Source organism: Silurus aristotelis, assembly GCF_946808225.1.
Source record: "Silurus aristotelis genome assembly, chromosome: 22".
Lineage (NCBI taxonomy): Eukaryota > Metazoa > Chordata > Actinopteri > Siluriformes > Siluridae > Silurus > Silurus aristotelis.
In genome coordinates, this window is record NC_139595.1 from 16,413,356 (window position 1) to 16,426,919 (window position 13,564).

At 42.4% G+C, this 13,564-nt stretch overlaps 1 protein-coding gene and 1 long non-coding RNA gene across 2 annotated transcripts in view; one reads left to right on the forward strand and one right to left on the reverse strand.

Annotated features, from left to right (window-relative positions):
• The window catches only part of LOC310717771, a 339,024-nt gene that overhangs the window by 216,070 nt on the left and 109,390 nt on the right, over nt 1-13,564 (forward strand). The window lies entirely within an intron of this gene.
• LOC310717767 (homeobox protein cut-like 1) overlaps nt 1-13,564 on the reverse strand; it is a 124,355-nt gene that overhangs the window by 41,143 nt on the left and 69,648 nt on the right. The window contains exons 4-8 of the mRNA XM_083526219.1: nt 10,678-10,756; nt 8,395-8,532; nt 5,992-6,115; nt 3,592-3,668; nt 2,243-2,309 (exon numbers count right to left, since the gene is read on the reverse strand). Coding sequence (XP_083382345.1) covers nt 2,243-2,309; nt 3,592-3,668; nt 5,992-6,115; nt 8,395-8,532; nt 10,678-10,756 — 485 coding nt within the window. The remainder of the gene's footprint in view (nt 1-2,242; nt 2,310-3,591; nt 3,669-5,991; nt 6,116-8,394; nt 8,533-10,677; nt 10,757-13,564) is intronic.

The window sequence follows — 13,564 nt, forward strand, 5'->3', positions numbered from 1 at the left end:
AACAATAAAGTCCAATAGTGAGGACAATAGTCACTAGACAGTTCAGTAGTCGACCCAGACGTTTGTCTTAAAGTCCAGTTCAGTACTCAGTTTCACTGATATCCATTCAGTAATCCCTCTAGTAGTCCATATCCAATAGTTCGGCTTCTATTAAGCCAGAATTTCACTCCAGTAGTTCAGTACTCAGTTGTCATTAATTAGTATAGAATTTAGTAGTCAGCCTTATACTTAGTCCAGTTTTAAGGCTAAAGGTAATCAGCCATTACTCAGCAGTCAGTAATCAGGCCTGTAGCCAGACATTAGCCCGGTATTCAGTAGTCAATTCAGTTCAGAAGTCAGTCCAGTAATCAGTTCAGTATTTGATCCAGCTGCTATTCCAGTAGTCAGTGCAGTAGTCAGTGTAGTAGTACAGAGTAATAACTAGCAGTGTTGATGCTGTTAAATGACTGACCTAAACACACCGAAACAACATCCACTACACAACTGTGCAGTAATTAATTCACACAGCACAGTGCAGCCCAGCCAGGAGTGTGTGTATGATTTTGGAGGAACAGTAGGAGTGTGTGTTAGGATTATAGGATTATACATAAAAGCAAACTGTTGCCAGATGGGGCCTGAAATGTATTTTTTATGTTTTGGTCAAAGCCACAACACGATCACTACACTTTTACTTCACTAAATAGCTGATGTGGACCAGTGGGTGCTGATAAAGCTGTGTGTGGTATTGTGTGTGTGATATAAAGAATAGGCTGATAGAACAATTTCTGATCATGTCATAAAGCCACAAATTGGCTGATCACCAATCTGATGTGTGTGTGTTAAACATAGTGCTGGTTGTATGTATGTGTGTGTGGCACGTCTGAGTGTGTGTGGCGCGTGCCCTCTGGGCTCACGTAGCTATAATTATGCCTGCCAGTAAGCTGGGTGGTACCCGCCCTGAAATAGGCCGCGGGCAAGCAGCGGGCAGACACAGCATTCCTGTGTGACAGGCAGACTGAAGGGGAGGAGCTCGCTCTCAGACCACACACACACACACACACACACACACACACACGCACGCGCACGCACGCACAAAAACAGCATTAATACAACACCCACACTAACAAAGCACATTTTCAGGATCAGTGTGCATTAACAGTAGAAAGGAACGTCTTGTTATTTACTGTATTACACAAAGAGAGAGAGAGAGAGAGAGAGAGAGAGAGAGAGAGAGAGAGAGAGAGAGAGAGAGAGAGAGAGAGAAGAGAGAGAAAGAGAGAGAGAGAGATATTTACATTAAAGCAAAGTTCTCTTTTACTTTGCACGTCTGGTTTTGCGATTAAAGTCGATCATGACATTAAGAGAGAAAATGAGAGAGTGTGAGAGAGAGAGAAGAAAAAGAAGAAAGACACAGATGACCTCAAGCAGACATGAGAAACAGAAAAAGGAAAATAGGGCCAGACTGAGTGAGGGAGAGAAGACGAGGAGAAACAAAACTGGAAACAGAAAAAGAGACTCACATTAAGGACGAAGGGAAAGAGTGAGAGACAGCAAAGAAACAGAGCTGGAGATGGGAGGAGTGAGTAAGTGTGGAAGTGTGAAAGAGAGAATTAGAATGAGGCAGAAGGAGATGGAGAGGGGGAAAACAGGGAAAAAGGGAGAGGGAGCAAAATGAAAAACTTGAGAGAGAGAAAAAAGAAAAGAGACAGAGCATGAAAGCGTGAAATAAAGAATGAGCGAGAGCAGCCCTGAATAACAGAAGAACAGAAAAAACTGAGTAAGAGAGTGACAGAAAGGAATAAAAGAAGAAGATGGAGAAAGAAGTGTAGAGATAGATAGATAGACAGACAGACAGACAGACAGACAGACAGAGTGGTTTGTTGGAAAAGACAGTGGGAAGAAAATGATCTCAGGCAGAGTCACCAAATGTGAATGGAAAAAACCATCCCATCTTATGGGGGACAGAAGGAATGTTCCACTCCTTCAGTCCAAGACTCTCATGTGTGCATAAAGGATGACAGTTCCACCCGGGTGAAGAACTTTGCATGAAGTACACACTCAATCTCTATCCCAATGTATCCTACAGTCCAATGGACACGTGTGTGTGTGTGTGTGTGTGTGTGTGTGTGTGTGTGTTCATCAGCGCTCGCTGTAGTATTGTAATTTCACTTCGCCGCTCGCAAACAGAGATGCTGCGTTCTCCGTTAGGAACGGTATTTGACTGTCAGCGTCTGCTGTATGCGCTTTCTTCTGCTTCACTTACTTCGCCGTGGATTCCTCGTCGTACTTGGTCTTCAGGTCGAACAGCTCCACCTGAGTGGTTTCGAGCACTGCGGACACAAACGCAAGAAGGGGGGGGGGGGGGGGTCAGAAAGGAAACTCTCGCTCGACCTCATGGCCGTGATGGGCCGTGCGTGTGTGTGCGTGTGTGTGTGTATTAGTAGTGTGGTGGAGCTGCGGACCGTATGGTGGCCAAACCATCACACGTGATCATTATCGCTATTTTAGTTTTCACTACTGGTTAGGAAAAGGCATGCGGCTCGGCTCGGCTCGGCTTCGAAGTGGAAATCGATCCCGGGACTGAAACGGAACGCCGCTCTGTCACAACATACAATTACGGAATGAAACGCATGGCTGGTGCGGGAAGACCACGGGGCAAATACACTATAAGGACAAAAGTATTGGGACACCTGATTATTTTTTTTGCAGCAACATGTGAACTTCTTTTCCGAGCTGTTAGCATGAAAATAAAGGCCCACAATTCTCCGGGATGTCTTCGGATGCATTAGCATTACATTTGCCCTTCTTTTATACTAGGAGATGTGAGATGAGCACAAAGCCAGCTTCACGAAGATATGCTTTCCATGGGTTGGCCTGAAAGATCTCCTGCTTCAGAACTCCAACCCTACTGAATACCTCTGGAATGAATTTTCATGCAAAATGCACCACAGGCCTCCTCAGCTTACCTACATCAGTTTCTGACTTTACTTACACCCTCACAGCTGAATCTCACACGAATCTCCACAAGCCGATTTTGAAATCTAGTGGAATATCTTCTCAGAAATGTGGAGGTTATTAAAAGAGCAAACAGAAACTACATGTGGAATGGGATGTTCAAAAAGCACATTAGGGTCAGGTGTCCATAAACCTTTGGCCTCTTTTTTATTTTGTAATTTGTCCCTAAATATCGGCAGTTACTACTGAAACAAGTGGGACCTAAAGTAATTTTAAAGTTAGACCTAAAGTTAATATTATTCGCACTGTAATAAAAAAATCAACAGACCCATCAGATTCAAGAAATTAAAAGTGCTGTGGTATAATGACAATTACGACTGCAGCAAAGAGGTGTGTTTTCATTCATAAAAAAAAATTAAATAAATAAATCTCAGGACTCAGTAGTGACGAGTAGTTTATGAAGGATTCGTTCATTTTGAAAGATTTGGTTCTTTTTGAACGATTCGTTCAATTGACTCAGAACAACACTGAAAAAAAGAAACATTGCTAAAAGATTTTAGCATTTTACTTCATGATCTGTAAACCAGCCAATTAGAATCTCCTGGGGGCGGAGCTTTCGGTAGCTTTCTTGTGCTTTATATGAAAAAAGCCTGGTACCTGTTTGTAGACTTTGAGCTTTGTGTTCTGCTTCTTCCAACCTGGAGGCCATCGATTCCTGCGACTCCTGCAACTTCCTGTCACGGTGAATTAAAAAACAAAAAAAAAAAAACAACAAAGAAGGAAACAGACAAGAAAAAGTTAAAATGGAGGAAAAATGTACAAATAGAATAATGACAGATTGCTAAAATGTGTGTTTGTGTTAAATTAGCTATGTGATTGTACCCATCCCCTTCTGTCATATTCTTACACACACACACACACACACACACACACACACACACACACACACACACACACACACACACACACACACACACACAGCAACTTTGTTTAGTCTCTGCCTCGCAGTTTAAGTGAATTTTTACTTTATTGTCATTATTAAAATTGAAAAACATCAATGCTAGGGGTATAAAAAATAGCGTGATGTCACCGTGGCTCCTCACTCCGTAACAGAAATACAATATTGTAGTGTTTTTTATTTTGTTTTGTTTTAGTAAAATTGCTGCCACTTCCGTTTTTTTTTTTAGTCTCACAATATGGATCCTTAAAAGTTGGTTTAAAGAATTTCTCTTTAAAAAGAATATATATATATATATATATATATTAGGGGTATGATATTTTTTTACGCTTTAATATTTTATATAATTAAATATATTAAATATAATAATAACTGATAAATATATACATTTATATTACAGTCAACCCCTCGACAATTTCAGAAAATTCGTGAGTTCTCAATTGTCTCCTAACGACAAGTTATTATACGAATTCTATTAAAATTTCGGGGAATAACATTTTACAATTTGTTTCCACTGACAAATTCCATACAATTTGTTGTGGAATTTGTTGTGGTGTGGATAAACTGCTCTGGAGGTTTTAAAAACCTGATAGACTTTATTATCAGGGCCACACAGCTGAGCAATGTTTGCAAACATCATTTCAGAATCCAGACTCCCAAATATACACCCCCTGAAGCTGTTCACCAGATTCCACAGATGCCTTTCTGTATTTTTAGACAAGGAAACTTTACCATATATGAGCTGAAGAGTGATCGATAACCTGTCATGCACTTATTTCTAGCTCCTGTTATACAGTTGACAAGGTTAGTTTCCTTATAGTAGTGTTTCCCGAGCTTTAAATAGTGTACTCCGTTTTAACATGCACTCATACCCCCCCCCCAACCCCCAATCTCACTTAGTCGTGCATACACACACATATTTCACCCTCACAGGAAGTTGGCTGACCAGACAGGAAGAGGACTCGATCCTGACGCAGAGGAAGTACGCAAAATCCAACGGCACAATTGATTAAATATGGATACTGTTACCATGCTGAAGTAAAAAAAACAAAAACAAAAAAAAGCCCATTTATGGACACATTTATTCCCTGCAACTCGCCTCAATTTCTTTGGAAACACGAGAACTGAAACGGGCCTGTCTCAAAATACTATTCTAGTGTCCTAACTGCCTATGTGTGTGTGTATATATATATATATATATATATCTATCTCTGCCATCATACATCTCCAGATGTTATCCTTCTTCAAGTTTGTTTAGTGACTTAAGCAGCTGTTTGTTTTTTTTCCCTTTCAAAGCAGCGGTTCGGCTTCCCGGATATGCCAGAAACCGGGTCAGGACTGTGTACGTGTTGGTGCGATCCGCTTAAACTGATTGGTCTGGTGTGGTGAGTCTCCATTTCTATTGGTAGGAGTCTCAAGCTGGTGGTGGTTGTGTGTTGCTGTGAGGAATATTTTCTACTAAAATCCCCCACAATTCACCCTGACTACTAGCATGCTATTGAGCACAAGTCGTCTCAAAGTAGTTTGAGGAACATGGCGGTAATATCACTGGCCTTGCTAACCTTAGACGTGCGGTCGATTGGATGAATTGCATGCCTCACAAAGATCTGTCGATCCGAATCTCACTAGCCAATGAGAGTAAATCGCTCGTAGCCCCGCCCCCTATGCAAGCTTATCTGCTAGAAATTGCAAATATAACCTCGGAATTCGTATATAAGTGTCCAGTGCGCTTGTGCGAAAGTTTGCGCGCCCTCAGTACGACGTAAAAGCCGCTTTATTTAAAATAAATCCCCTCCCTAACGCGTGTACCCATTACCTCACGAATCAGGAAACGAACCGAAGCTCGTTTTGACACATAACCGTCCCCGAGACTGCTTTCACTCCTTTTTCATTACATTAGTAAACAAAATAATGATGTCATCCCTGCTCGAGAGAAGTATAATGAAATTATTCTATTAAGCTTTTATGGTTAATGAAATAAAATCTCACTCAATTTTCCAGAAATTCGTGAGTCATTTTCCTTCTTTATTGCCATCTCTCATCCCAAAAATAAAAATAAATAAATAAAACAGCAGGATGCGCGTATGTGTCCAACACACCTCTCTTTCTCTGCATAGTCGTTGTGGAGCTGCTGCTCTTTCTCCTGTGCCAGGTTCTCCGCCTGGTTCTTCAGGGTCTGTTCGTATTCCCGGATCTTCTCTTTAAGTGCTTTGATAGTGACCTCTGTTAAAAATACAATACACACACAACCCCAGTTAGTGATAAAAGTACAACATCTTGTCTTGTAACGCAATAAACATATTTACTGTCTGCCTGAATACTTCATTCTGATTGGCTGGCAGGACCGCAGTCATCTATTAAAAGCACTAGTCAGTTTAATGCTAGTAACAAGCAGTAACATCACAGTAGATATCACAATATCACTTTTTATTACTTAACTGTTAGATTTTACGAGATAAAGAAGAGGGTAGTCGCCCAAAAATATCGGGCAAAAAATATCGACATCATGGCCCTGATTTCTAAATATCGGCATCGGCCAGAGAAAAACCTGCGCCGGTCGACCTCTAAATGCGATCATATGGCACTATTTTATCTGAATATAAAATAACTAAGCACTCGAATAAAAAAAAGTTTTGAAAACAGTAATGCGTTCATTCTACTTTCCATAAACGAATATAATGAAAAGTCGCGAGCACGGACTATACCAAAGGTAAATGAGAAGTGAAAGCTGGAGCTGAGGAAACATTTCTCTCCTCCGCGTCAGACGCGTTTCCTATTCGGAGAGCAGTCGAGGCGAAACAAACTCGAAGACGAAACGCTGAGTCGTGTTACAACAGCGTAACCTTACAATAATGATCCTTTATAAACAGGACAACCGGAAGGAGGCGAAATGCATCTGCTCACGTCCGCTTGTGCGCTTCATTGCCACGTTTTAGAAAGTCTTCGGGGAAATAAAAGCTTTAATGTCCTGCGTGCGTTTCGGAATTTCTTTTACTTATTTCTTTTTTCAACTGCAGCGCTGAAGCGTTTTCAAAGCTGGTCAGAAAAAATTTTTTTATTTCAAACCACTGGTTCATATCAATAACAGTATAGTATTGTTCGTATGTATGTATAATCTAATATATATTATACATACATATATTATAAAAAAACTCACCCCTCACATTTCAGCAATCATTTTAGTTTATGTTCTCAAAGGACAATCATATAGAAATGAAACTTGGATATATTTTAGTCAATGTGCACCTTCTATACCAGCACAGTTTTACTGTCCTTTACAAATAGTAATTATTATCTATAAACAGTCATTATTGTCTAAATAACTGCCCACAAATGTGTGTGTGTGCGTGCATTATATATATATATATATATAAATAATGTAAGCCTGTTGATTGAGTTACACTCTCCATAGAGATACTAGATCACAAATCCCTCTCTCAGTCACACACACACACACACACACACACACACACACACACACACACACACACACACACACACACACACACACGATTAGAAAAGCGCATCTGTGAGACAAAGTTGCTCATAGCCACTGATTGAGTGCTTCGGAGTGCAAGTGTGTGAAAGAATCGGTGTGTTTTACATATATGAGAGAGAGAGAGAGAGAGAGAGAGAGAGAGAGAGAAAGAGAGAGAGAGAGAGAGAGAGAGAGAGAGAGAGAGAGAGTGTGAAGGAGAGCGGCTCTGTGTGTTCACGTGTGATTTAAACTGCTGCCTTGCAGGTCTGACACATAATCAATGGGAGCAGCTCCCTTTGGAGGCCTTTTCGCCCATAACTGCTAAATTGAACTTTAAACATTTAAGTTGGGAGGAATCAATGGCTTCTGCTGCGGGAGAGAGAGAGAGAGCGAGGGGGAGAGAGAGAGAGAGAGAGAGAGAGAGAGAGAGAGAGAGAGAGAGAGAGAGAGAGACAGGCCTTGGGTTAAGACATCCTGTATCTACAGTCAGCAGTCCTTCAAGACGAGTATTTCATTCTTTGTAAAGAGATAATAAAGATAATAAAGATAATATTGCCCAGTTTGAGAGCTGCACAATCCAATAGCCCACAGTATTATGACGGTATAAAGAAACAGATGGGGAGGAAGATACTAAATGGACACGCTTATTGACAGGCTTGGACGTTAAGTCTTCGAGCGATGGCGGAGGGAAAGTAAACGAAGGAAACCAGCTCGTCCCCGTAGGTGATCGAATGTGTTTTGTGGTAACGGGGACTTCTAGAAAATTCTAGTGTTCAGTCTGAGGTTTAATCTGGGGTCCAGTCTGGAGTGGTGTTCAGTCTGAGGTTTCAGGCTGGGGTTCCTGGTCATCCTAAAGGTGTTCATTGGGAGTTCAGGGCTCTGTGCAGGAGGAGTTCAACTCTAACCTTCATCCTTCACACAGGATGACTCTCCTAGCACTCAAATTCAAATGAGACAGGCTCAAGTGTAGGACGCAATAGGGAAATCCTTTCGAGCACGTGCATGTGTGTGTGCGTGCTCTCACCCTGGTTCTTGACCTCTGCGAACTCTTTGTTGTAGTCCTCTAGCGTCTCGCGCAGTTTCTGGTTCTCTGTCTCGATGTCGTGCATCCGCTGTACCTTCAGCTGCAACTGCTGGCCGAGTTCCAACACGGGGACAGGATCTGAGCCAAACACACACACACATTACAAAAACACTTCCAACACCTCCAGAATCAATGAGTAAATAAACATTCAGGCATGTCCAGAGCAGCAACACACACACACACGCACACACACTTGACTAAACCCAAGTGATGTGTGAGAAATCTCGGCATGCCACATGATGTGTTGTTAGTGTGTGTGTGTGTGTGTGTGTGTGCTGTGCTGTGCTGTGCTGCGCTGTGCTGTGATTAGCTGTGTAACATTGGTGTAAAGCCTTGAGAACTTTTAATATTGTACTGTGTGTGTGTGTGTGTGTGTGTGTGTGTGTGTGTGTGTGTGAAGGTCATCAAGCTGGCAGTGTTCATTCATCTGTTTCCCCTTACACACACACACACACACACACAGCAAGGCCAGAGCGCCACACGGTACACAACAGCTGATGACTAGAGAAGCCCAAGGGCATGCTGGGTACTCTCTGATGTACCCTGTGATGAAGAGCCTAATTTGTTAGCGAGTGAATCAAGGGCACAGAAAAGTTGAGCGCGCACACACACACACACAAAGCAAAATGCACAGAGCAGCTCAAAGTCGCCATGATGACAGGAGAAAGAACAAAATCACAGAAAAAAATAACATACAAGCAAGTGGACACGTACACACGTACACACACACACACACACACACACACACACACACACACACACACACACAAGGGAACAGAGACGGAGTGTGTGACGGGACAAAAGACGGGCACTGTGACTAATTGCTCCTGTTTCTGGGTGCAGAAGCGGCGAGGCTAAGTTTAGCTGCTGCGCTGTGTGTTTTTGGACTGCTGACACTGCAGCCTTCAGCTCACTGTGTGTGTGTGTGCGTGAGTGTGAGTGTGAGTGTAAGTGTGTGTGTGTGTGTGTGTGTGTGTGTGTGTGTGTGTGTTAGTGAGTGTAAGTGTGTGTGAGACACGACTGCTCTATCACTCCCAGCTACTGCAGAGACAAGTAGAACAAGGTATGAGGCAGAAAGAGAGAAAGAGAAAGGGAGCAAGATAGATAGATAGATAGATAGATAGATAGATAGATAGATAGATAGATAGATAGATAGATAGATAGATAGATAGATAGATAGATAGATAGATAGATAGATAGATAGATAGATAGATAGATAGATAGATAGATAGATAGATAGATAAACAGACAAACAAGACAGACAGTTAGATGAACAGACAGACAGATAGACAGATGAGGGATGAGGGGAGTGTCACTCTGAGATGAGCTGCATGTGCACCACAGTGTGTCTCTCAGAACCATGTGACAACAGCTGTAGGATGAAGAGTGTTTTGATGATGATGAAGGGTGTAATGATGCTGATGTTTCAGTGTGATCTTAATCAGAAGATAAAAAAAAAAAAAAAACAGTGGCCTTCTCTCTCTCTCTCTCTCTCTCTCTCTCTCTCTCTCTCTCTCTCATTCTCCCACTAGGTCTGTCTTTCTATCTGTTTCTCTCAATCTGTCCATCTCTCTCTCTAACCATGTCTCATTCTCTTTCTCTCACTAAGTCTGACTGTCTCTCTCTTTCTCTCTCAATCTGTCCATCCCTCTCTCTCAATCTAACAGTGTCTCCCTTCTCTCGCTCTAGGTCAGTCTGTCTCTCTGAATCTATACTTGTTTCTCTCTTTCTCTCTCTCTTAATCTGTCCATCTCTTTCTCTCTTGTTCCATCTCTCTCTGTCTTTTCCTCTCTCTGGTTTTTTACTCCTTGTCTGTCTGTCAATTTGTCCATCTCTCTCCCTTGCAGGCCTTTACTCTCTTTCTCAGTCTTGTACTCTTTTTGTTTTTGGTCAATCCCCCCTCCAGTCACCTTCTATTTTTTGTTTTCTTTGTCCATCTCATTCACTCTCGACATCCCCTTTCTCAGGTTGACCCCTGCCTCAAACCCCACCCCTCCTCAGCCTGGGTGTAATCTCCGTGTGAGTGAGTGAGTGAGTGAGTGAGTGAGTGAGTGAGTGACAATTATGTAATGACTTGATTATAACACACACACACACACACACACACACACACACACACACACACACACACACACACACACACACACTCTCTCTCTCTCTCTCTCTCTCTCTCTCTCTCTCTCTCTCTCTCTCTCTCTCTCTCTCTCTCTCTCTCTCTCTCACCTGGGACATCGATCAATTTCTTATAGACATTCAAGAAGGCAGCCTCTGCTTCTTTACTTCTTTTGCTCAATGCGTCAATCTGGAGGAGGAAGAAGAGAGACGGGTGAACAAAAAAACGGGAGACAAACGATCTGATGTGACGTGAGCACACGTGCGCACGCACGCAAGCACACCTAGCAAGTATGGTGCAATACAAGAAAGAAATTTCCAAAGCGATAGCAAGATTAACTGTTTTATAGTGTAAGTGAAAAGGAAGAGAGTGTGTGTGTGTGTGTGTGTGTGTGTGTGTGCGCGCGCGCGCGCGCGGACAAACTGTACCAATCACTCCTATCTTCTGTATCAGTGCGTCTTATCAGCGCACAACAGCTGCCCCCTGACTGATGGCACACGCATCCCTGTGCTTTAGTGTTTATCTCTGCCCCTCAATCACACACACACACACACACACACACACACACACACACACACACACACACACACACACACACACGAACGAACAAATATGAACGTGCACAAGCTTATCATAAAGCCATCGAGGACGGAACGTACCGGCACACACCAATTCCTCACCCAAATATGTGCACGTAAGCAGATACCTACTTACCATCACAACACACACACACACACACACACACACACACACACACACACACACACACACACACACACACACACACACACACACACACAGAGATAAAGCACTGCGTGAAGACACACTCCTCCACACACGGAAATTAATGGATATATAGTATAGACTATAGATAAGATCACATTCCACAGATCTGGAATTCACACACAATGTGTGCATACACACACACACACACACACACACACACACACACACACACACACACACACACACACACAGAAACACACAAAAAATGGATCAGAAGAGACAACAGATCACCTCCGTGACTCAGGTTTAGTGTGTTATGTTCGGTTTCTTTATTCTCTGCTCTGATTGGTCACAAAGGTGTCGATTCCAGGAACCTTCTGGAGTCTTCCACTTTCTCTGAGCGAGCTCTCTCTTTCTCTGTCCATCTCTCTTTCTCAATCAGTTCATCTCTCTCTCTCTCTCTCTCTCTCTCTCTCTCCAGGGGTCTGTCGGTCTCTCTCTCTCAATCTGTCCATCTGTCTCTCCAGATTTCCCACTCTAGGTCTCTCTCTCTCTTTCAATCTGTTCATCTCTCTTCTTCAGTTCTCTCTCTCTCTCAATCAATCAGTGTCTCTCTCTCTTAATCTGCCCATCTCTCTCTCCAGGCCTGTCGGTGAGAGAGTGTCTCTCGTCCTCTCTCTCAATCCATCAGTGTCTCTCTTTCAGTCTGTTTGTCTCAGATGACATCGTTATAACGCTGGAATATCGTGTATATTGAGTGAAGCCTGTGGTTTAACGTGTATGAATTTCAGCATGATGCCTGTTTGTACTTACAGTATTAACCATGTTAAGTTCAAACTAAAGTTTGTGGACACCTGACCATGAGATTGGTTTGTGCTTCTTTTTGAACATCTTATTCCACATTGAGTCTCCATTTGCTCCTTTGATAACCTCCACTCTTCTGGGAAGATGCTCTACTAGATATCAAATTGATCCCAAATGATGTTCAATAGGGTTGGAGTTTTACAGCAGGAGATCTTTCACTCTAAACCAGGTAAACCATATCTTCATGGAGCTGGATTTGCACGCAGGAGCATTGTCATGCTGGAACAGGTTTGGCACTCCTAGTTCAAGCGAAGGGAACGTTATAATGCTCCCGCATGAGTTTCTTCCATGAACCATTTAGCTCCGACACGTACTTGTTATTCCACTTGCTTCAGAAAACAAGGTTAAATGAAAACACTGGCCCTTTAAGAACTGATCCGATCCCTCATCCTGCTACTGAGAGGGGAAAAAAGAAAGAAAAAAAAGAAGAGGGAGCGGAACGGGCCCTGTAAAAACTCATACGTTAGGTCTTTACGTTCCCGGCCAAGTCCGCGTAAGAGCTGATTCATGGTTTTGGGGCACTTGCCACCGTAAATAGGCTTCATGTAATATGGTCTTCGGGCTCCGCTGGGATGGGAGTAAATCATCTCAGATGTTCCTTATTTATTTGGCCGGAAAACATCTGGAGCACGGCGGGCCCGTGCCAAGTTCTTCGCTCAGCAGCTGGAGCACAAGGTTCCACTTGGGTCCAGCTTTTCTCCCTTGGCGAGATTCTGAGCTTCTGGTCTACCGCTTAGTGCTACTGCGTTCTTGTTCGAGTTATGTCTGTCTCGGACCTACACCTAAGTTTAATAGCCATTTAAATACTTTGGAAGATCTGGAAGCTGAAGCTCAGGCGTAGTGGCCTTATTCTCATAATATTTATCAAACTCAAACATCTACCACAGCCATATAGATCCTACATATGGAACTGTTGGAGGAAGCCCCATTTTAACCCAACTGGCATGATCTAAGTCATGGGTCTTCAACCAGCAGTCCGCGACCCCTAGAGGGACTGCAGCGGTACTGCAGGGGGTCCACTAAATTAAATGTTGAATCACAAAAAATAAAAAAAAAATCTAAACAAACAGGGGTAAAAACATCAAAAATAAAATATTTAATTTGAAAATTATTATATTAATTACAATAAAGTTCTATCATAATTAAAATTAAAGTTTATGTAAATGTGTAATTGTTATGATGCATAAAAGTACAACAACAACACAGTTCTAATCGTCTTAACAGAATATAACCGGCGTAATATGATTGGTTAACTATCAATATCAGTTGCTATATTTGACACATTTTGGATCAGGAGGTCCAAAAATTGTTGAAGACCCCTAAACTAAGTGATGCCACCATGAGAAAACATTCACACTGCTAACATCGAGCAACTGTCAGAAAGCTCAAACACACACTTCTATAGTG